General features: G+C 44.2%; 3 protein-coding genes across 3 annotated transcripts; 2 read left to right on the forward strand and 1 right to left on the reverse strand.

Moving 5' to 3' along the window:
- Positions 1-982: 982 nt before the first annotated feature.
- Positions 983-8,414, reverse strand: ushbp1 (Usher syndrome 1C binding protein 1). The gene is made up of 14 exons (XM_085376221.1): positions 8,248-8,414; positions 7,035-7,258; positions 6,701-6,828; positions 6,350-6,513; positions 5,966-6,124; positions 5,597-5,844; positions 4,659-4,799; positions 4,442-4,530; positions 4,187-4,322; positions 3,846-4,056; positions 3,241-3,399; positions 1,913-2,010; positions 1,309-1,431; positions 983-1,197 (listed from the first exon to the last, which is right to left on the reverse strand). Exons 1-14 carry the CDS (start codon positions 8,251-8,253, stop codon positions 1,032-1,034), a joined length of 2,052 nt encoding a protein of 683 aa, XP_085232347.1. The 5' UTR covers positions 8,254-8,414; the 3' UTR covers positions 983-1,031.
- A 484-nt stretch (positions 8,415-8,898) lies between these two features.
- babam1 (BRISC and BRCA1 A complex member 1) lies at positions 8,899-13,757 on the forward strand. Its single transcript, XM_085376223.1, has 9 exons — positions 8,899-8,989; positions 9,597-10,046; positions 10,134-10,192; positions 10,268-10,388; positions 10,576-10,654; positions 10,735-10,759; positions 10,860-10,989; positions 11,088-11,174; positions 13,000-13,757. The coding sequence occupies exons 2-9, from the start codon at positions 9,612-9,614 to the stop codon at positions 13,198-13,200; spliced, it is 1,137 nt and encodes a 378-aa protein (XP_085232349.1). The 5' UTR covers positions 8,899-8,989; positions 9,597-9,611; the 3' UTR covers positions 13,201-13,757.
- Positions 13,758-15,969: 2,212 nt separating this feature from the next.
- Positions 15,970-20,334, forward strand: plvapb (plasmalemma vesicle associated protein b). The gene is made up of 9 exons (XM_085375792.1): positions 15,970-16,333; positions 16,633-16,809; positions 16,891-16,972; positions 17,273-17,474; positions 17,562-17,781; positions 18,464-18,613; positions 18,780-18,836; positions 19,241-19,345; positions 19,503-20,334. Exons 1-9 carry the CDS (start codon positions 16,133-16,135, stop codon positions 19,509-19,511), a joined length of 1,203 nt encoding a protein of 400 aa, XP_085231918.1. The 5' UTR covers positions 15,970-16,132; the 3' UTR covers positions 19,512-20,334.
- Positions 20,335-20,882: the final 548 nt, after the last annotated feature.

The following is a 20,882-nucleotide window of genomic DNA, read 5'->3' on the forward strand; positions in this document are numbered from 1 at the left end:
CCTGACCGGCAGTCACAGCTGCAGCTAACCGGCTCGGGCAGGTCAGGGCGAGGGGTGAGAGATGAGAGCAGGGAAGATGGAGGGGGAGGAAATAAAGAGTAAAGGCAGAGCGACTGAAATATGAACGAGTGGGTGACAAAGAAGGTGAGAAGCTCAATAAGCCGGGTCTTAAAGGGTCAATCCACTGAATTTAGAAATAATAATTTAAAAAAGCCCAGTGCATCTGGAAGTATGCACATTACCAACAAATAAATAGGTACACTAGAATAAAGAGGTAACAAATAAGGTTTTTACAGGATATAAAGAAATAATTATACTGTAAGTAAATTTAAAGACTGTGTCATTTCCTGGTGATTTAGCAGAAAAACAAACAACATGGGTACTTTTCAGGGTGCAGACTGCATTATGGAAACCTTATGTTTAACCTTGCATAAAATGTTCCTCAGTATAACGGGATTACAGCATAAATGTACAAGGCAGATATTTCCAGACACGATAACTATACACAAGGTAAGTTTAGACATACGAGAGTGAGGCGAGGCTTAGAAAACGAGTAGTTACGCTACTATGTCGACTACTAACCCCGCTGTCACAAAAGGAAGGATGCCTGGCAGCAGCTTCGTGCAGTTGGTGTTTGCAGGAAAATGGACGCGTGCACTGTTGAGGTCAGTCCCGAGGCCTTTAGTGGGCTCAGTCTTTGAGTCCCAGCTGTTTGTCTGATGTGGATCCTTTTAGAGACGCCAAGCTTTAGAGTCCAATTCAGTTTATTGATAAATCTTACACAACCGTTCAGGTAGAAATCACAGTGTTATGTTTTATTTTTTACCCCCCAAGAGCCAAAGAAAGTGCTGGATGTCATTAATGATTGCTAGATAAATAGATATTCTTTACAGGCCCAGAAAAAGGCTAAAAATCTAAGCATGTAATATAAACTAGATAAAAGCAGAAAGCTATACTCGTCATATTTACACATGTAGCTGATGTGATTAAGATACGGATGTCGAGATGGCTTTCAGCGAAGACTTGATGTCTTATAAAACAGTCTCTTCCCTCCTCCACTCCAAGGCTTCCTCTGCAGCTTTTGCAGCTCCGCCCTGGCCGTGTCGACTCTCCATCGAGGCCGCCAATTTCTGCTCCAGCCGCCACACCTGCTCCCGATACTTCCTCCGTATCTGACGGTATGAACTCAAGGCTTTGCTGCGACGAAAAGATCCACATGACTTTTTAACTTTGACTCAAGCTGAGCACAAAGGGCCTGATGAACAGACACCAAAGAAGTATATTCAGCAGCTTTCTTTTTCCATTCACCTGTGAGCTTGTGTGAGGCGAGCTATCTGCTCCGCATTGTCCCTCCTGTGGGAGGAACTGTCTGAGACGGCTGCGTTCAGTGACTCATGGACCAAAGCCAGCCGCTTCTTCAAGGCTTGCTCCCTGGAAAAAGAAATAGTGAGGTCAGTGGGTAAACATGCTGTGAGGTTATTCATTTTGCTGCAAGCACAAAAGATGTTTACTCACAGACTCATATTTAACATGCGTCCTTGGCCTTAGGGCCGCTGTGATGCATTGTGTTAACAGGAGTGCTTTATTTAAAAGTATTCAGCACTCTAGTTCAGAAGAGAAAAGGTGCTCTCTGAAGCACATCGTGGAGAGAAACAGCTAGAAATTCTTTATGTGCAAAGTCTGCAGCGTTCCTAAGCAACAGTTCAAAGCGGCCAAGAGATGTCTGACACATTTTCAAACCTGATTATATTCAAGTACGTCCACATATTCAACATCCAGATAATTACTATCATAATTATTATCAGATTTTATTGTTAAAACACGAAACTAGAAGTTGTCAAGATCTAAAGTGCTTCTATATAGAGGCCATATGACACCGACAGGTATGGAAAAGACAGAATCCAACCCTCACCTCTGCAGGACCGCCTGCAGCTCTTTCAGGATGGGTCTTGTCCTATAACCAGCGATGTCCCCTTCACAACCGAGCTTCGCTGCGTTCTCACAGAGCCTCTGAAACACAACGTTCAGTTAAGATACCGCCCAAAGTCCCAAAGGTGTCTTCACTTCTCCTCTGGCGTATGTGGACTTTAATCTAAAGCTGTGGCTCCAGGCTGTCATCATGCAATGTCTCGTGTTTTTAGCTCTGAAGTGCTTTTACACTTTAAGGCTGATGGGACACTGTTGGCCGTGGACACCGAAGTTTGTGAGTATGATAGCTTGAAAATGAGGTGGATTTGATATCCCAATATTGACCTCAAGGTCAAGGTCAGAGGTCAAGTTTTCTCAAAACCTTGTGAATGTAATTAATTGAGATTTTCTAATTCATACCATACGAGCTACTATGAGGCTGGGGCTGGTGGTCGCCAGTATTTCTTACAGTTCAGTGTCCAACAGACCGAATAAAGTGATCTGCGAGGCCAGTAGTGTTGTGGGGATGGAGCTGGACTCTCAAAGGGGTGTCAGAGAGGTGGACGTTGTCCAGGACAAGGACGACGCTGGACGATACCTCCCACCCACTACATGACGTGTTGGCCAGTGACAGGAGCACGCTCAGTGAGAGACAGAGGAACCATCCCTGCCTGTGATCAGTTACTGCTCTTACTGTCTCAGAGCGATGTGACCACATAATTTCCTCAAACGTATTCTGATTCTAACATCATTTGTTTTTATCATTGACCGTATCAGGAACATAATACTTGGGTCTAATTTCTCCAGCTGAGCAAAATCAGCTGGTTCAGACGCCTGCATGTACACGCAGCATTTATTACACGGCCTGGGCGCTGACTGAGATTTTAGGTGAAGTAGCCAAACAGGACACAGTCTGCAGAAACCAGGCAGCGTGCAGCACAGGAAGTTTGAAAGCTATTCACATTTGTAATCTGGAGGCAAAGAGCCAGTGCAAATTAACATCACGGGGGGAAGGAAAGCTAAAGGAGCTGTTCCACTCTTTGTCATTTGACAATGACAGAGATGCGCGGCATGAATCTGTGCTGCAGTGACAGGACAGCTCAGCAGAAGACCTTGTGGAACCAAAATATCCTTCCTGGCCTGGAGGGATTCTGCTTTTGTAGATGTGTGATTTCCCACGTGGGGCACCCATATTTGAATCGGGTCTGTCACAGTAGACCAGCGTCCTGCTCCCTCTTGCTCGTTTCACCTTGACTTTGTATTATTTTCCAATTTGAAAAAAAGAAAGGATAAAAACCCCGTCTGGATTGCTGCTGCAGGAGTGTATCCTACCTGTTGTTCAGTCCTACGATCCTCCACCTCCTCTTGGAGACTTTCTGGGATGAAGACCCCAGCTGCTCCCTGAGCCTTCTGGCCCATTAAACTCCACTCCAGACACCTCAGCTCTTTCTCCTTGAGGCGGATTAAAGCTCGCAGATCTGACATCTCCTCCTGAACAAAAGCGGTTATTTAAAGAGTGGCAGCTACATGATTGGATAGAGGCACCAAAGCCCAGCTTTGGTGCCTCTATTGATTTGATAAATATTACCTCAGATTGTCAATGCATGAAGATTTCTTTAGAATATCCTGATGTTGTGTCCCCTGATTTTTCTTTTTTGTTTGCATGTAAATTCATGAAACTCTGTCTCGTTTAGCTGGTTTGCACTTTTGTTTGAGTTATTATGAATTTATTATAATCTGTATATTCATGGCGTCTCATCCACTATATCCTGTATATGTATTTAGAGTACTATGCAAACAGTGTTTTAGGAAATTGTGCAAATATTTTACTCCTTTCATAGAATAAATCTGTTTCACTCATAATCTCTTTGCATCCATAGTTTTGCATGCTTTTTTTTTTTTTCCTGGCCATGGTGTGATTGTAATGTACGTCATACCCTGACTGAGATCAGTTCATAAAACAGGGAAGCCTTCTCCTTCTTGTTATCAGGCTTGTCTTTAGTCATGTGACCCCCTCTTTGTCCAGGTGGGCTCAGTTTGGCCTCTGCTCCTGGACCTGGCTTAGGGAGGCAAATGGCTGCCCGGTCCCTCTTCAGGCGCTCAATTTGCTGCCGGAGAGCCGCCTCCCGATCCTCGGGCTCGGGCGTCCTGTGGGGTTACTTGCAGTGAACAAGCTGACAAAAGCGCAGCCCAAGAAATTTGCATATTTGAAGTTCCTACACGGTGATCTCGAACTCTTTCGTCAGCTTTGTTGTGTGTAAGCGTTTTAAAACATCACCTCTGCCCGGTGTGACTCGCTGTTTCCGTCTCCTCTGTGACCCCTGCTGTCGAGAAGGAGGTGGACAGCTCTTCAGTGCCCATTTTCCTCAGCTGAGCTAATGGACTGTCTGGGTCCCGAATGTCACCGACCGGCTCTGATGATGGGAAAAAGAGAGAACACAACTGTGTCTAATGCTTGAAAGCCGTATATTGTACATGTGAGTGTCTGAGTGCTCTTTGGTGCGAGCAGTATTAAAACTCGGTATTCCATCACCTGCTGAGACACTCTGCTGAGGACTGCTTTGCTGCTTCCTGGCGTCATAAAGCGACAGCAGCTCGCCGTAGGCCTCTTCACACTCCTCACTGTCAGTCGCAAAACACAAAACGTGACCTTGCTAATACTGTTAAACCGACCTGTGCGTGCTGATGGTTTCTGACAGGTGATAACGAACTCGTCCAGCGTTGACACAGACAGAAATATTTATTGGTACCAGTATCTGAGAGCCATCTGCAGGGCCGAGCAGTCGGACTCAAGCCTGTTCAGCGTGAGATTGATCTGCTCCGACTCTCCTTTCCTTCGCTCCAGAGCTGCAGTGAGACGTTCGTTTCTGGCCTTCAGCCTCTCGATGCATCTGCGGTAAAGTGAGTGAGGATGAGGGGATTAATTCAATTCAATTCAATTTTATTTATATAGCGCCAAATCACAACAAAAGTCGCCTCAAGGCGCTTCAGAGAGAAAAACCCAACAATCATATGACCCCCTATGAGCAGCACTTTGGCGACAGTGGGAAGGAAAAACTCCCTTTTAACAGGAAGAAACCTCCAGCAGAACCAGGCTCAGGGAGGGGCGGGGCCATCTGCTGTGATTGGTTGGGGTTAAGAGTGAAATGGCTTTAATGATCAAAATAACACATGAAGAAGCTGCTTTACTTGATTGGTTGAGTTAAACTTCAGCAATTACATCATCAATCAGACCAGTGAGATTTGAGATTTGACCCTTATAAGCACTTTGAGGCGGTCTTCAGGAGGCAGAGCAGGTCATCTACTAATGGCAAGGTTGGTGGTTCGATCCCTAGCTCCTCCAGCCTGTATGCTAATTATCCTTGGGCATAAAAAACTAATCCCAAGTCGGAGTGTGAATGTTAAATAGAAAGCACTGGTGAATGTGGCCTGTTGTATAAAATGCTTTGAGTACTCTGTTAAAGCAGAAAGGTGATAAGAACCAGTGTTACAGATATCTACCTGAATCTTTAAATGAGCTGTGGGAGGTTATAAGAACATGTAGTCATAAGTCTAGTAAGTGAAACTGTATCTGTGTCTTTCTTTACATACATGTAAATACAGGGACAGCGTGTGTCAACAATGTGGTAGTCGAGTTTTTATTTTTATTTATAACTCCTAAACCTTCTAAGCTGCTAATCACTCCCACCTGTTGAGCCGCTCTGTCTCAGACTCCAGGCTAAGGGGGCTGGGACAGAGACTGCCCGAGTTAACTGATCCCAGTGGAGATCCATCCCCACCCACAGTCAGAGGCGTCACAGCTCTGTTGGCTCTCCTGTGGAGTAAAGGTGAACCGGGATAGGGGGGCGAGGCCCAGTCTGGACTTAGGGCCCCAGCAGTGGGCCGGTAGGAAGGAATGTGGCCGCCAGACCTCCAGGCTTTATGGAGACCAACCAGCTGAAACACAGGAGAAAGGCAGCTGCACTGATTCTTGTCAGTCTCTTGTAGTGTTTATTGGATCTTTGTCCACTGAACGAGATTCATTCTGGCTAATAAAGTACGAGACATCTTCTCCCACCTTGTTCTTCTCCTCTTCCACCTGGCTGATGCTGCTCTGTGGGGGGCTTCTGAGAGCAGACTCCTGTTTGTCCCCATCCAGCATGTCTTCCTGGTACTGGTCTCTTGGGAAGCTCGACCGGCACGAAATCCCAAACTCTCTTTCCATCTCTTCCAATATCTGTTGGAAATGAAGCAGGATCATGAAAGGGACTGATGGGAGTCTAAAGACAGTCTGAACAATGACATTTTTTTCTCATAAACTGATCCTTGCTGAATTTTCTTTTTTTATGAAAGAAGAAGAGCCAGTATATGGACCTGAAGCTCTTTTTCTTGGGCTTTGCAGCTTTAAATTACTTAATAGATGTTTTAATTGTGATTATTCTTATTTGTTTTTAACTTATACCTGGCTGGCTTTAACCCAGTTCTCTTGAGCTGCTCTCAGATGCTCTCTGTGCTTTTCCTGGTCAGAAGCTGTGATGGGGGCCGCCCAGGTCCTTCTGAAGCTGATGGAGTCCTCCACTGATGATAAAACCTCCTGCAGTTTGCTCCAGACAACACCACTGCCTCCTAGTGGATAGAAAGCAAAGGTGCAGGGATATATGCAGTATATGATGCTCAAACAAACATAAAATATGCAATAAAGGACATAAACATAAAATATTAATCGGTGGAAGCTTCTGGATTGGATGAAAGTGCATGGCATCCAAACTGATAAGCTCTGCTGATGAACGAGTGATGCTATGGTAACGCCAACCTTGGTCATTTAGTGGAGGTTTAGATGTTGGGCTGTTTCTTTCTGGGCTGCTTCTAACGAGCCGGTGAGACAGAAGATCTGGAACCAGAGGCCTGGATGGAGCCGGCGGTCTCGTGTCATCTGGTTCACTGCAAGAGTAGTGCGTTTACACGAGCTATAGGTTGAATATCAAACTCCCTATTAATGTGAAAATATGTGTGGTATTGCCCACAAGGATGAATACAAATCCACAGATTTCAGGTGTCTTGTAAGGATGGCATTAGTATTCAAGTCAAAGTGGAGCCAAAGGTGATGCTGCAGTAAATCCAGCCGTCGCGCCGGGCGCCTCGCTTACCTTGGAGCTTTTAGTGACCCCATCTTCTTGTTCAGTTCAGCAATGATGTTGAGCAGCGTGCCCACTTCAGCCTCACACTGAGCCAGCTCTGCTGGTGTAGGCTCGAGGATGACTGCAGGGTCACAGCCCTCGTGGTAGAGGGAGATATAGTCACTCGGGCTCATCGCCTCCTTGTCACACCTTGACCCTGCATCCAGACTGTCACATCTGCCTCGCCTGAAATCCTACAGAAACATGGAGTCGTGTTTGGACTGAAAGAAAAAATAACTTGGAGGACCCATTCATTTAGTTTTTTGCTGTATTTTTTTTTATATTTCTGCAATCTGTCACGTCTGCGTGCACCAATAATAACACACATCACACCCGATGTATGCAGCCTTCTTCCGTCCTGTGAACAAGCACCTTTCAGTGAGTACAGCAAAATAATTTAATTATATAATGTATCAGCATTAAAAATCTGTTACGCTATTGAGCCAAACATGTTTGGCAGCTATTGTTCTGAGCAACGGAAAAGGAGGAAACTAAAACATCCTGACATCCAACTTCCTGCCAAGCAAATATTTGTGGACCGAACCATCTATTGTTTTCATGAAGAACGCTGAACAAATCTCTCAGACACAAAATGTTGAATCAGAACAAAATGTTACTCTTTAATTATGGAATTAACTACAGTCAGATGTAGAATGAAAATGTACTTTTTAAACAATTAAACACATACATCTTTTTAATAACACACGTATATATGGTGCAGGCCAGAGTTGGCAACATACTTGAAATTCCTTATCCTCATTACCAAACTATTCCCAGTCAGTGTCAGAGAAAAGTCATTTAGGCATGAAAAGGGGGAATAAAGACTTTACGCATGCTGTCAGACCAACTCTCTGATTTCAGATTTGTGGATTTTATTACTTATGTGCAAAGTGCATGTTTTCAAACAGTAAAAAGTCTTACCCTGCCTTATCGATGGGGCAGATTAAATCATTTAAAAGTCTCTATTATGAGGCTGCAGCAGTTCTGCAAACAACAGTTCTTCTCTTATGGGGCATATTGGAGCAACATGCGACATCTGCATTAGGCATTTACCAGTGACAGCTTTGAACTGCATTACAAACTCATATACTGTGTCACATATCATAAGCTCAACTGGATTTATGTTGCTCCCAATCTCACTAAACCTTCAAAACAATCCCTCAAACATTTCATCATAACTTACCTCCATGCTCGCTGATCTGTGTGACTGCAGAAGTGACTCAGTTTACCACGTGTGTAAAAAAAAAAAAAAATTGACAAAATGAGGGTCTGTTTTCTTCCGTCCTACTATTTTGTGTAATTATATTTTCCAAGAGTCAGTCAGTCTCTGTAATAAGTCTGCTCTCTCCATGTCTGCCTAACACTGTTTTGTGTGATGGATGAAGTAAGTGGAAAAGTCATCCCCACCCATTCCCTTTCACTCTGAGTCCTTTCCTGTTTTGTCCGTAGTGTGCTTCTATGTCTGATTATGACCAAAGGGGGTGTGAATTATCCTATCTGGTTAAAATGTGATATATACGCAGGAAAATGCTACCTGTTTATTTTTTGGATACAATCTGCAGACCGGTGTTGGCAAAAAATATAGTAAAAGACTCACTTTGGTAGAATAAATTCAATACATCAATAAATCAATCGATTACTTATGCATGACAGTATCTGTGGACTCAAACAAAGCTTTTTATGATACTACTACTACTGCTACTGCAGTAAAAACTATATTATTAGGTCAGCAAAACTGTTTTTGAGCACCACAATCCATAAACTTCATTACCCACAATTCCATTGTACCCGTTCCAGTTTCTGGTTATATCATTTCCGTTCAGGAAGTGTCCGTTCAAAACAAATGTTAGCTCGCTGTTGGAATATTTCTCAGTCCTCAATGAGTTGTTACCGTATATAAATACAAGACCTGTCGTAATAATTAAGTAAGTGTCTGTTCTTCTTCTTCCAAATGTAAAAGTTATACTTCAGTTCACAGAGTGACTGATTTGACGTATTTGTTTTAGTTAAAGCTAACTAATGCTAACGGCTAATGTTGCCACAGCCGTGGAGCATCAGCTGCTCTGTCTGCTGTGGTTTTTAGCACTTTGTCAGGTTTTCTGGTCGCATTGACTCAAGCTTTTGCCAATTAATAATATTTCCTGTAAATATACACCACTGCGTTTATCTACACATAACACTCGAGCTAACACGTGGAGAAGCAGTCCTTGTGTGTAAAATGAACTTTACACTGGACTGAGTTTGTACTGAAAGTAGAAATATGATTTTAAAGTTGATGAGAATGGTTGTGTGGTGGTCTGGTGTAAATGTGCCCTCTGTAAGATAGGGACAAGCGGTGTCGTTTATGAGAAGCCCGTGTTTAGGATTTTAGGTGGATTTGCACTTGTTGGTCTTTGTGAAGGATGGACAGCAAGCAAAGTTACAAATATTATACCAGCCTTTTAATGTCAAGTGAGTCCATCACCTGTTAAATGCTAGAAATCTTTGAGAGCCAGAATAACTAACTTCACCTCACCACCTCCACTTCTGTAGCTTCCTCCTTTATCAATGGACACACCAGAGCCTGGCCAGGCAGATGGAGAGGAGCGTCTTGTAGAGCTCCGACCTCGAACGCGCTCCAACCCAGAGGGTGCTGAGGACCGACGCAGCAGCACTGGCAGCCTCGGAGGCAACGGGAACCCCAGCATATCTCAGCCTGCCGTGGGAAGTCGTGTGGAGGGAGAAGGTGAGGCCTCGACCAGCGACAGCCCTCCAAGTTCCACCACCGCAACCATCTCAGTGTCTACGGCTCAGGCTGTGGCTCCTACTGCCGTCACAGGTGCGACTGCTGCGGCCAGTGCTGCGGTACCACTGTCCACTACGGCCGTGTCAACCAAAGACTGGCCAAAGTCCACACAGCAGCACCCCACACTCACCACGTCCGTCCCTTCACCGGCAGAGTATCAGCTCAGAGTGCCCCGTGTAAACTGCCCAGAGAAAGTGGTGGGTCCACTTAGCATTTCTGATTTTTGAAGAGTCACAAGAAAAAAAAAAGTCATTTTCACTGTCAGTTCTTCTCTTTTATGACAGATTATCTGCTTAGATCTTTCTGAAGAGATGTCTTTGCCAAAGCTGGAGTCCTTTAACGGGTAGGCGGCTGCATGTTAAACTTCATTGTGTGTCGTCAAAGTTTCACCACCTAATTTGACTGTTTTTCAACCTAGGTCTAAAACGAATGCTCTGAACATATCCCAGAAGATGATTGAGATGTTTGTCAGAACAAAACACAAGATTGACAAACGGCACGAGTTTGCTCTGGTGGTCGTCAACGATGACGCCCTGTGGGTGAGTACGAGAGCTGTTAGGATGCTTTTTCTTATGTGTGACTTCTAAAAAATGTAGAAGACTCAACACACTCTTAGCCGTTTGTTTGGGCATGATCATGTAGTTCCTTTTTGTTGTTGTTGTCTATGGCGGTTGAATGCACTTCCCTAATGTAACGTCATTTAATCCATCTGTGGACATATCTCAGCTGTCAGGCTTTACCTCTGATCCCAGGGAGCTGTGTAGCTGCTTGTATGACCTGGAGACCAACGTGTGCGAGTCCTTCAGTATCCTTAAACTGAAACTGACAAAAAAATGCTAGTAACTTCTAGATGTTTGGTTTTGACCCTTAACTCCCCTTTTATAGACCTGGAAGATCTCCTTAATGTCATGTAAGTAACAGATCTGCTGTAAATTTGATTAAAAATGCGATTTTTTTAGCTTCGAAACACATAAGTGTTTCAACTGTTTGCTCATTTTTTGCCTTTGCAGACATCAGAAAATCGAGCTGCCGTTGATGGAGAATATTCAGACTATCCCGCCTCCGTATGTGGTGCGGACTGTGCTTATCTACAGCCGTCATGCTGGGCAGCTGCAGTTCAACCCATCTGAGGCTGTTAGTGTAAGTACAGCACAGTCTCTCTTTGTGTCTGTATTTTAGTTTTTACACGTGGGACCTGTTCCTGACTGTGCACTTTGTGTTTCTCTGTCCTGTCACAGAAAATGCTGCAGTCGCCATATTTTTTCTTCGACGTGGTCTATTTGCACAACGGGGTGGAAGAGCAGGGGGATGAGACCAGCTGGAGGGTGAGTGCAGAAGCTGGTGATGGAGGGTTATTGGTTCAAACTGTGTGCAGCAGCTCCATGTACCAGGTTTGACGCCCTTTTACCTTCAGAAGTGCCTTAAATCTGTATGGCACAGGTTCAACAAGGTGCTGGAAACATTCATCAGAGGTCTCGGTCCATAAACCATCGCATCAAATAGTATCCAGTCTCAAACTGACCGCAGCCTTAGACTGTCACTGACCGGGTGGTTAAAGGAGTCAAACAAGCTTCATGCTGTGCCACAGCGATGCAGTTACTGTCCTACCAAAGGGGGGGACGTGTGGATGATTATTAACATGAGGAATAAGAAAACAGAGGAACATAAAATACCTCGTGATCAAGATCAAATCTGTTAAAATAAGTTAGTTGAGTGGATAAGACGACACAATAATGGCACACAGTGCGTGAGTGCTTTACTGACAACAAATTTTTCAGCTAGCAAGTATTACACAAACCACACTATACGCTCATTGGTTACTTTCTTAGGTGCACGCGATCAGTTGCTTGTTAATGCAAATATCCAATCGGCCAATCACATGTCAGCATAGCAGGTGATTTAAGTCACTTTAAACGTGACGTGTTTTGGTGCCTTAATGTTGAAGCAGACGGGCTACAACAGCAGGAGAGCGCCCTGGCTGCCACTCCTGTCAGTTACAAACAGGAAACTGAGGCTACGCTCCGCACAGGTTCAACAAAATTAGAAGATTGGAGTGTGGCAAATATTTCCTTGGCACACTTTGGTCCTTTTAGTACCAGCTGAGAATCGTTTAAAGCAGGGGTGTCCAACTCCAGGCCTCGAGGGTGTCCTGCAGGTTTTAGATCTCCAGGCCTCTGGAGAACTTCAAGATATTTAAACCAGCTGTGTTGGATCAAGGACACATTTGAAACCTGCAGGACACCTTGAGGCCTGGAGTTGGACACCCCTGAGTATTGTTGCTGACCACAGTGATGCGATCTCCTGATGGCTGCTCCCAGCAGCGTGACGCACCATCTCATAAAGCTTAAATCATCTCAAGCTGGTTTCTTGAATGTGACGATGAGATCACTGCACTTAGATGACCTCTGCCGTTAGAGCGCGTTGGCCTTTCGGATGTGGTGGAACGGGAGATTTCCACGATGACTGTGCAGCAACTGCGTGATGCTATCACGTCAAGAAGAACCAAAAACTCTGAGAAATGTTTCCAGTGTTTTGTTGAATCAGTGACCCAAAGGATTGAGACAGCTGAGACAAGCGGTACCAACAAGGTCCAGTGAGTGCATGTTGTAACCTTTGAATAAATCCAAACCTTTACTTGTCTAAACATAAAGTACGTCCTTGTTTCTCGTCAGTGTTCAGCATGTTTGAAAAGCCTCTGTGGCATGTTAAATGTGAACCAGGGCACCGCTGTAGTTACTGGTTTGAGCGTTAAAGCTCTGCTCTGAGGCAATTCGCTGCATGTCGTCCCCTGCATCGTCTCCCAGCTTTCATGTCTTCTCTCCACTGTCCCATCTCATTAAAGGCTAAAACCCCCCCCAAATATATATTTGAAAAAATGAACCATCTATGCCTCCAAGCTTATCTTTTAAGATATTTTCTGCACATTGTAAGACAGCGATGCCAAACTCTGGGCTGTGGAGCTTTTGCACGCCCGACTCACCTTCAAAGCCTTTGCTGCTCTCGTGTTCACACCCAGTGATGATAAAACTGCAGTACTGACACTAAAAACCAGCACCGGCCTTTTGATTCTGTATGTAAAAAGCTGTTTTACACTGTCTCACCTGATATTCTCTTGCATACTCTTAAACTGAGTATTTGCTTTTTCTCCAGGACAACTACACCTCTTTCAGTAACCTGGACTCTAAGGGCATGTGTTACCGCTTTGAGGTTTCCTTAGGCGGACCCGCCATTGAGCTGCACAATTGCATGGCCAAACTTCTGGCTCACCCTTTACAAAGGCCTTTCCAGAGTCATGCATCTTACAGCCTGCTGGAGGGGGACGACCCCCAGGACATTGAGGCAACAGTTTAAAATGGGACACTGGCTTCTCTGTGAAATCCACACGCACGCGTTTCGGTTTTTCCTCCACATTATGACCATTTTTTCTCTTAGCTGCTGTAATTCATGTATTATTTGGGATGTAGGTGTAGATCTAAGGATAACCAAGGGGTTTGGTAAGTTGCCAACTGCACAGACATTGTATGTCCATACTAAAATAGACGAGTGATTTTTTTTTTCTTCATCTTGGCTGCAGAACTCATGCAGCTGTTAGCTGCAGGTGTCGTGAGAATGATTAAAAGTCCCAGAATCCAAGAAAAAGATAAAAGAGCAGCTAAACGGTGTAAAGGCATCATTCATCCCTCGTTGCTTTCTAACACACCACACTGCTCCGAAGCAGGCGATCGGGAAACTAATGAACCTTAATTTGAAGTAATGAATCACAGAGACACGTGATCCTGCCTGTACGTCTGTTTTAATCTACTTTGTTTTATAAGGGCTTGTTTTCTTTCTTAGCTGTCACACTTACGTTATGTTACATAAGCAATGAAAAAATAAAGGGTATGATTGTAAAAACGGCCCTTTGCACTGCCCGTAGATGCACTCGAAACACGTTGTGTACAGATGACGTTTGTAAAACTGTTTCTGCGGATTAAAAACGTTCGTTTAATGACACTTGTCGTGTTCGTGTGTTTGATGTCATTTTTTTAATGTCTAGCTTTTGTCAGGAGATGGCAGCAAAGCCTCTGCTGGGATCCTTCAGCTGTAACTGTGATTTCACTGCAGCTCAGATGTCTTTATATTCGTGTTTATGGCGGTGATTGAGCAGTCGAGCAGCAGACACCGTTGTAAACAGGAAGTCTTCTCCAGTTGTAGCATGAAGATTAATTCAGTGTGGAGGTTCTCAGTCTTGTTCTGATGCTTCACGTGCTGTTTGAATGTTAGTGAAGCACTGACGGCATCAGTCATGTCTCTATCATATTCAGTTTGGTTCCGCTCCATATTTTCCCCTCGTTGAGCTGCAGCGCTCTGTCCCCCAGGTTGAGAATCACCGCTTTAGCTGTAAAATATGTTTTCCCGTCACCTCAAAGATGTCTAGTCTGTTATCTTAAAAGGTGTCTTATCACGGTCTTCAGCCATTTGGTTTCCTGCTTTTGTTCACGTTATCTAACACCTCTTTCCCGACTCGTTGTCTTCTGTCACTCTTAACATGCCTCATAAATAAGTTTTTCCACCTGAGGACAGGTTGTCAGGGAGACAATAGGGAGCAGGAAAGCTTCAGGCTCAGAGGCCCTTTCCCCTTTCACACCCTTCCCCGGCTGACCCGACTGCGCCTGACGTCACCGGATCTGCCGTGGATGCCGTGGGTGGGACGGGGGGTGAAGGGTGTCTGCGCTCTGCAGGGAGAATTTGTTATTCCCCATCCCCACAGAATGACAGGTCCCTATTGTTTTCACTCCTTCACTCCTCCACTACCACGACTCCTTTCCGTGCTCGTTCAAGACAGGATATGCTGGAAAAAAATTTTGTTTGGCATTTTCTGCTTTTACTCCTTAAATGGTTCATATTGTTCATCAAGCACCAGGGGAATACATCAGTCTGCAGCAGCTATAATTAAATAGGAATATTTCCTGTTGTTTCTTCATTATTTTTATATCTCATGGAGTCATGGGTAAAAAAAAACATAAGCAGTCTTACTAAAGTACTGAACGTCTGTGCTTCTGGTGGACATGAGTCCTGACTGATTGGATATTTATCTGAGAAAATATGATGTATGTAGTTTATGAATGTGGCGTGGTTGTTGATGCAGCTGAGCTGCTTGGAGTATTTGAGAAACTGTTGATCTGCTGGGATTTTACTGCACATCCATCTCTAGTGTTAAAAAAGAGGTTTTATTTATGTAGTGGCAAATTACAACTGTTACTTTATACTGTAAGGTCAAGACTGTACAGTAATACAAAGAGAAACCAGAGCGCTTCAACCAACGTTTGTAGAAGAGCATCTATGAACGACTGTGGCAGATGGGCCCCAGCAGCAGGAGGCCTCACCTGCCAACAGGAACCTGAGGATTGAAACTGGACCACAGAAGATTAGAAAAATGTTGCCCGGTCTGTTGAGTTTTGCTGCAAATAGCATGAAATCAAATCATCGACCCATCCCGCTGCAGCCCAGCCTGGGTGTTGTTGCTGGGTCCATATCTATGACTGCAGTGCACCTTCTTCTGATGCCGCTGTGATGCTGTCGCACCAATATGGACCAAAATCCCTGAGAAATGTTTGCAGCACCTTGTTGTTTCTGTGCCACAAATTATTATTAAGGTGCTTCTGAATGCAAAAGTGGGTCCGACCCGTTACCACCGAGGCACAATGAAGTGATTGCTCGCTTATTTTAAACCCTAATTTAAGGTCATTTAATAGAGTTCGTAGATTCCACTACAGGAGAGCATGCAGCCTCTGCAAAGGCGACTTCTTTAGGCAGCGTGAGCACATTTTGTTAGAACTGACGGTTTTCTTACAGTTTTTGTTGAAAAGCTTTAAATGTATTTATGTCTTGAAGATCTTTAAATCTAATTCCCATCACACCAACTTATTTTTGTTTCAAACGTTCCATGGAAAGTTTCTGATAACTTGGGCAGCTTTGCAGCAGGAGGCTGTCCTGCGACACAGGCTGATTAGGGACGGGAGGGGAAGAGGCAGGAGAGGTTGGGCTGGGATGGGCAGGAAGTGTGCCTCTAGCACCAATTATAAACATGACCCTTCTGGACACCTAAGGGTCATTGTTTACGTCCATCATTGCCTGCCACTTGTGCCTGTCTGCTTCTTCACGTCGGCAGGGCTGCAGAGCTGTAAAAGGTGAGCAGAAGTCCGGGAAACCATCACCTCACTGCACGCTCGACTTCTTCCATCTTCCAGGGGGAATACTTGCGGATTTTCTTTATGGACAAATAATTTCTCTGTAGTCAGTCATGTACAGCTCCAGCTACTCTCGGGCCAAACTGAGCCCAGGGGTAAGGCACCTGAACAAGTCCAAAGCGAAGAGCTGCGGCTACTACATGAGGATCGTCTTCCTCTTTTCTTCTCTCATCCAGTCACTCATCATCGTCAGCTTGGTGCTTTTTGTCATCTACGGACAGCCGGAGAAGACTGCAGCAGATAAAAGGGTCAAGGTCAGTGAGCTGGTCTAAGTTTGGTTTATTAAACTGAAGCATTCAAATATTTTAAAGACATTTGAATGTCCCGGCCCACCTTGAATAACAATACAACAGCTTATTAGTAGGATTATTTTCTGAGAGGTTTTCTTAGATTTCAGTGATGTCATGTTCAGAAACCATTAATGTGTTTTTTTTCACTGTAAATATTTTAATTCTAATTATTTTAGTATTTTACGTGATTTCCCAGTTGTTCTACCATCATGTGTAGAGCTGTAAGAAGCATGGCTTTGATGCTGAGTGCTGTTATCCTGCAGGAGCTGGAGCTGGGCTTCAATAAACTGAGTGACAACAACATCGAGCTGAGGAAGGAGAAAAGTAAGCTGGAAGCTCAGCTGAAGGCTCGCGCTGAGGAGAGAGCAGCTCTGGAGAAAGAGATGGCGAAGCAGCAGATTGATGCCAACAAGACGGAGCAGGATCTGAAGAAAAAGTCTGTAAGTTCACTTCCCCGTTGGTCACCAGTGCAAGAAAATATAATCGTGAATCAAATGTCTTTGTGTGTGTTTTCTTCACAGGAGGACTGCAACAGGTTACTGAACCTAGCACGGCGCCCCCTCCCTCCGATACAGCCCCATATCACTAGAAGCAGCACGAGCAGTATGTACCTCAGTGCCATCTTCTTCTTCTCAGGCATTTATCGTCTCATCAAACATGAAACACAAACAGTGTCTGCAGACGTCACTCTGAAGTTGAACAGTTAAAAGAGTCTTAATGCTGCGGAGGTGGATCTCGATCTGCCCAAACAGTTAAACATGTTGCAAACCATCTGGAAACTCGTTATCTAATAACTCTGAAGCATTAATAAATGATGCGTTAAGCCTTAATTAGCATTATTGCAGTTGGCCTTAATAAGAGTGAAATCGTCGCTTTCTGACAGTTTCTGTCTGAATCCTCCAGGCGAGCTGAGTAATCTGAAGAGACTCTACGATCAGCAGGAGGCCAAGCTGGACGTCGTCAACTCAAACTTCACCCAGACGGTGCAGAATCTGCGGGATGAGTTAGACACAGCCGTCAAAGACCGAACGCGCCTCAACGACGAGGTGGTGGAGCTGCGGCGCGACAACACCTTTCTCAGGGAGCAGCACGCCTTGTACACCAGGTAGGTGTGTGTGGCGTGTGCGACTGAAACAACCTGAAAAATAAGCAAAGTTAAAGCGTTTTATTTTATTCTTTCTGCCTCCACCAGCAAGTGCAAAGAGGACTTTGCAAATTCTCTAGAAGGCATCACGACGGTGACCAGAGAATTCTTGGACCGGATTAACAAACTGTTTCCTCACCAGCTCACCTTTCACCTCACCTGCAGCAGCCAGCGGGAGCACATGGACAAGATCAAAAACAGCTGCACGAACCTGTCCAGAGACGTGGAGAACAAGTTCCAGGTTTATCTCGACAATGTGGGGAAAATGGTAATTTAACATTTTTAATGCCATTTTTAATACTTTCAAATCACTCTTTGGTGCAGCTGCTGCCAACTCAGAGATGCATCAGATCAGACAATCAACCAGATCTGTTTTTGTTTTTAAAGAAGGGGTGATAGGCAATCGGGATTTCAGTTCTCATTTTATTCTGAAAGGTCAGATAAATATAGTGAGATATAACGTGGCAGAGAGATGCCTGCATAAAAGAGGTTTGCTTCAGTAAATTAACTACTTGAGGGAGAGGACGTGTTTATTTTCAGGTCAGACTTTCAGCCTTTAAACTTTTGAACTCTCCCTGAAGAAGTTAATTCTGTGGAACATCCCAGAGTACAATCTGAGTGGGAAACCGCTTTCTCAAGGGAGGAAGTCTCTGCATTGTATCATTGCTGATAAATGCAGCTAAAGAGACAGATGTCCTGTGAGGCAGTGCCAGGGTAAAGCAGACGTGAAGTATGTGTCTCTGCTGATGCAGCACTTTAAAATGAGCCTCGGACGCCTTCAAAGTGTCGGGTCAAAGTTCTCAAAACAGCTTAAAAACGTTCGAAACGTCATAAATATTTTGATATTTTTCATGTTTTTACTCAAAATTGCAGCAGGGAAAGCAAAACAAAATTCTATCTACTCATATGTTGTCCAAGATTAAAATAAAATTGTGTTGTTTTGCTCTCAGGTGTCTGAAATTCAAGAAAAGTCCAGTCAGCTGGAAGTGAAAAACAAACACTTAATCTCCGACTTCGAGGAGTGTCAACGCAATCACTCAGAGTTTGTTGAAAAAACGTCCAAACAGTCGCAGATCGCACAAAAAGCTCATGATGATAAGGTAAATCAGATCTGGGTGGACGGGAAGCGGGAGCCACTGTGTCGTTACAAAGCAAATGCAAATGTTCATCTACTCCTGTTTTATCTGCTTTTCTAAGAGTGCAAATCCTGCAGTTTCATATTCGACACAAACACTGTTTGACTTACACCGTGTGTACTTTCCACAGGTTGAGAAATTACTGCAGGAGAAGGAAGAACTGAGACAACAACTGTCCAATATGAAGGTAAAAGACACGAACAAATAAACAAACTAATACTCTGTCACAGAACGAGAGCTTGATTAGGACTCGGGACAGATGTTCACTTATTGTATTTACATTTGACTCAGTCTTGAATCTCAGCTGATGAAGATTCGATTTCCCTCCAATCGGAATTATTATTTATCCCCAAAAGCAGAGATGTAATCATGTCACATCCTTCTCGGAGTGTCATCCACCTCTGAGCTGTGAAATCACAGCAGATCTGGTGATTACATAGACGTCAGTGCAGAGGTGAGGTGGTGAGGGGGAATTGGACAGGAATCTGAGAATCTGCAGCAGCTGCAGGGCGGATGGAGAAGCGAGATGACAAAAGAAAGCTGCACTAATGTTCTGACTGTGTCTAACGTTAAATGACCTTTGTTTTGCAGCCCGGCGCTAAACCTGCAGGCTTTCAGGCGTCCTCGCTGCAGGGCAGACACACTCCAACTAACTGGACTTCTGTAGGAATAACCGGCATCTTCAAAGCTCCAACGGTAAGCCTTCAGATTGCTGTTGACTGCGAGCTCGAAGCTTCATCAGCCTGCAGATATCATCCCTGTGACAATGATAAAATACTGATGCTGAGCAGGGATGAGACCTTTACACGTCCAGCTTACTTTGCTTACAATTTTTTGATGTTTTATCTTCCAGGTGAAATGAAATAATGCATCCTGGTGGTCAGAGAGAGGAGAGAGGCAAATCCAGCCCACAGCGCTCAGGACGTTGTTTTTTAAAGCCTGTGTATATACTAGAGTGTGCAGATGCTTTGCCTCCATATAGTAACTGCATCGTGTGTTTTTGAACTTCTGCTCTGAAGCATTGTACCCAGGTAAATGTAAGAAGTAGGTGTGCATGTGTCCTTTTGTGTGTCTCTCTGTGCAGGTAGAAAAACTGACTCTGGAAAAATACTTTTGTTTGCTGACGATGAAATTTCGTCCCGCTGACATTAAAAATGTAACAAAGACTCAGACAACAGCTGCTCACTGGGCTGTGAGAAACAGACTAGTCTTAAAATAGCAACTGTTAAGTGTCCCAGTGGCGAGATGCTAACGTAGCCTGGATGACAGTACAGACGTCCATTAAGTCATAAACACGTGGTCACGTCAGCCGAGTCGCTCGAAGTCGTAAACACTGGATGTCAAAAAGAGGAATCATGAATTTGACTGAAAACACTTTGTTTTGATGATCAGCTTAAAGAAAAGAAAGAAAAACAGCTGAGTCTTCATGAACTGTCCCAGTTTCGGTGCTGTTTTCAGGCTTTACTGCTTCCTTTTCTCGTCATAAGCAGGCTGAGCACGTCCGGTCTGTGGCAGGAAACAGAAGCCTGCTTTTATGATTATTGTGGATCCGTTTGGACATGAAAAAGATGTCAGGAAAACAACAGAAACACAGTGAAAAGTCGTGTTATTTGCAGTGTTTTCAACTTCTGACTGAAGACTGTTTCATGGCTACTATTCATGTAAATACTGTATATTTAATAAAAGAATAAACAACCATTTGATGTTAACAGTTATGCAGTTTTGTTTTTATTTTACCAGACGTTCAGCTTTACAGGGTTAAACAAAAGTTACATCGTTATACAAACATCCTCAGAAACTCAAAGCTGCAGGTGACTGACAACCAGTTTCACACACGTGTTCTTTCATTTCAGAGGTGAAGCTTGTGTCGCGGTAATAATTCTTTGAGGTCCAAATGCACGTCACAGCCTGAACTCACAAAAACACGCTTTTTAAATGCAAAAACCAAACGCTGAGAGACCCACAAACAAGCAGCAGCTGAGGCGGCTGCAGCGACGGCCTGGCACAGCACGTTAACGAAGGACACGCAGCACTGGTGTCCGTGGGTTCTAGGCCAGACTCGTGTCCTATGAAGCCTATGAAGGGATTTTGTGCGTGAGCATTTACACTGAGACGGTCACCGCCTCCTCGTTGATTAGTGAACACGGTGTTTAAGTTCAGACACAAAAGCGTTTTTGCAGAACATCTTTGCCTATTTGTGTAGATAATAGCATCACTTCTTTTATCCTGTTAG

Source organism: Diplotaxodon limnothrissa, linkage group LG17 (assembly GCF_057381915.1).
Source record: "Diplotaxodon limnothrissa isolate DT_005_m linkage group LG17, D_limnothrissa_male_GT1.1, whole genome shotgun sequence".
Classification (NCBI taxonomy): Eukaryota; Metazoa; Chordata; class Actinopteri; order Cichliformes; family Cichlidae; genus Diplotaxodon; species Diplotaxodon limnothrissa.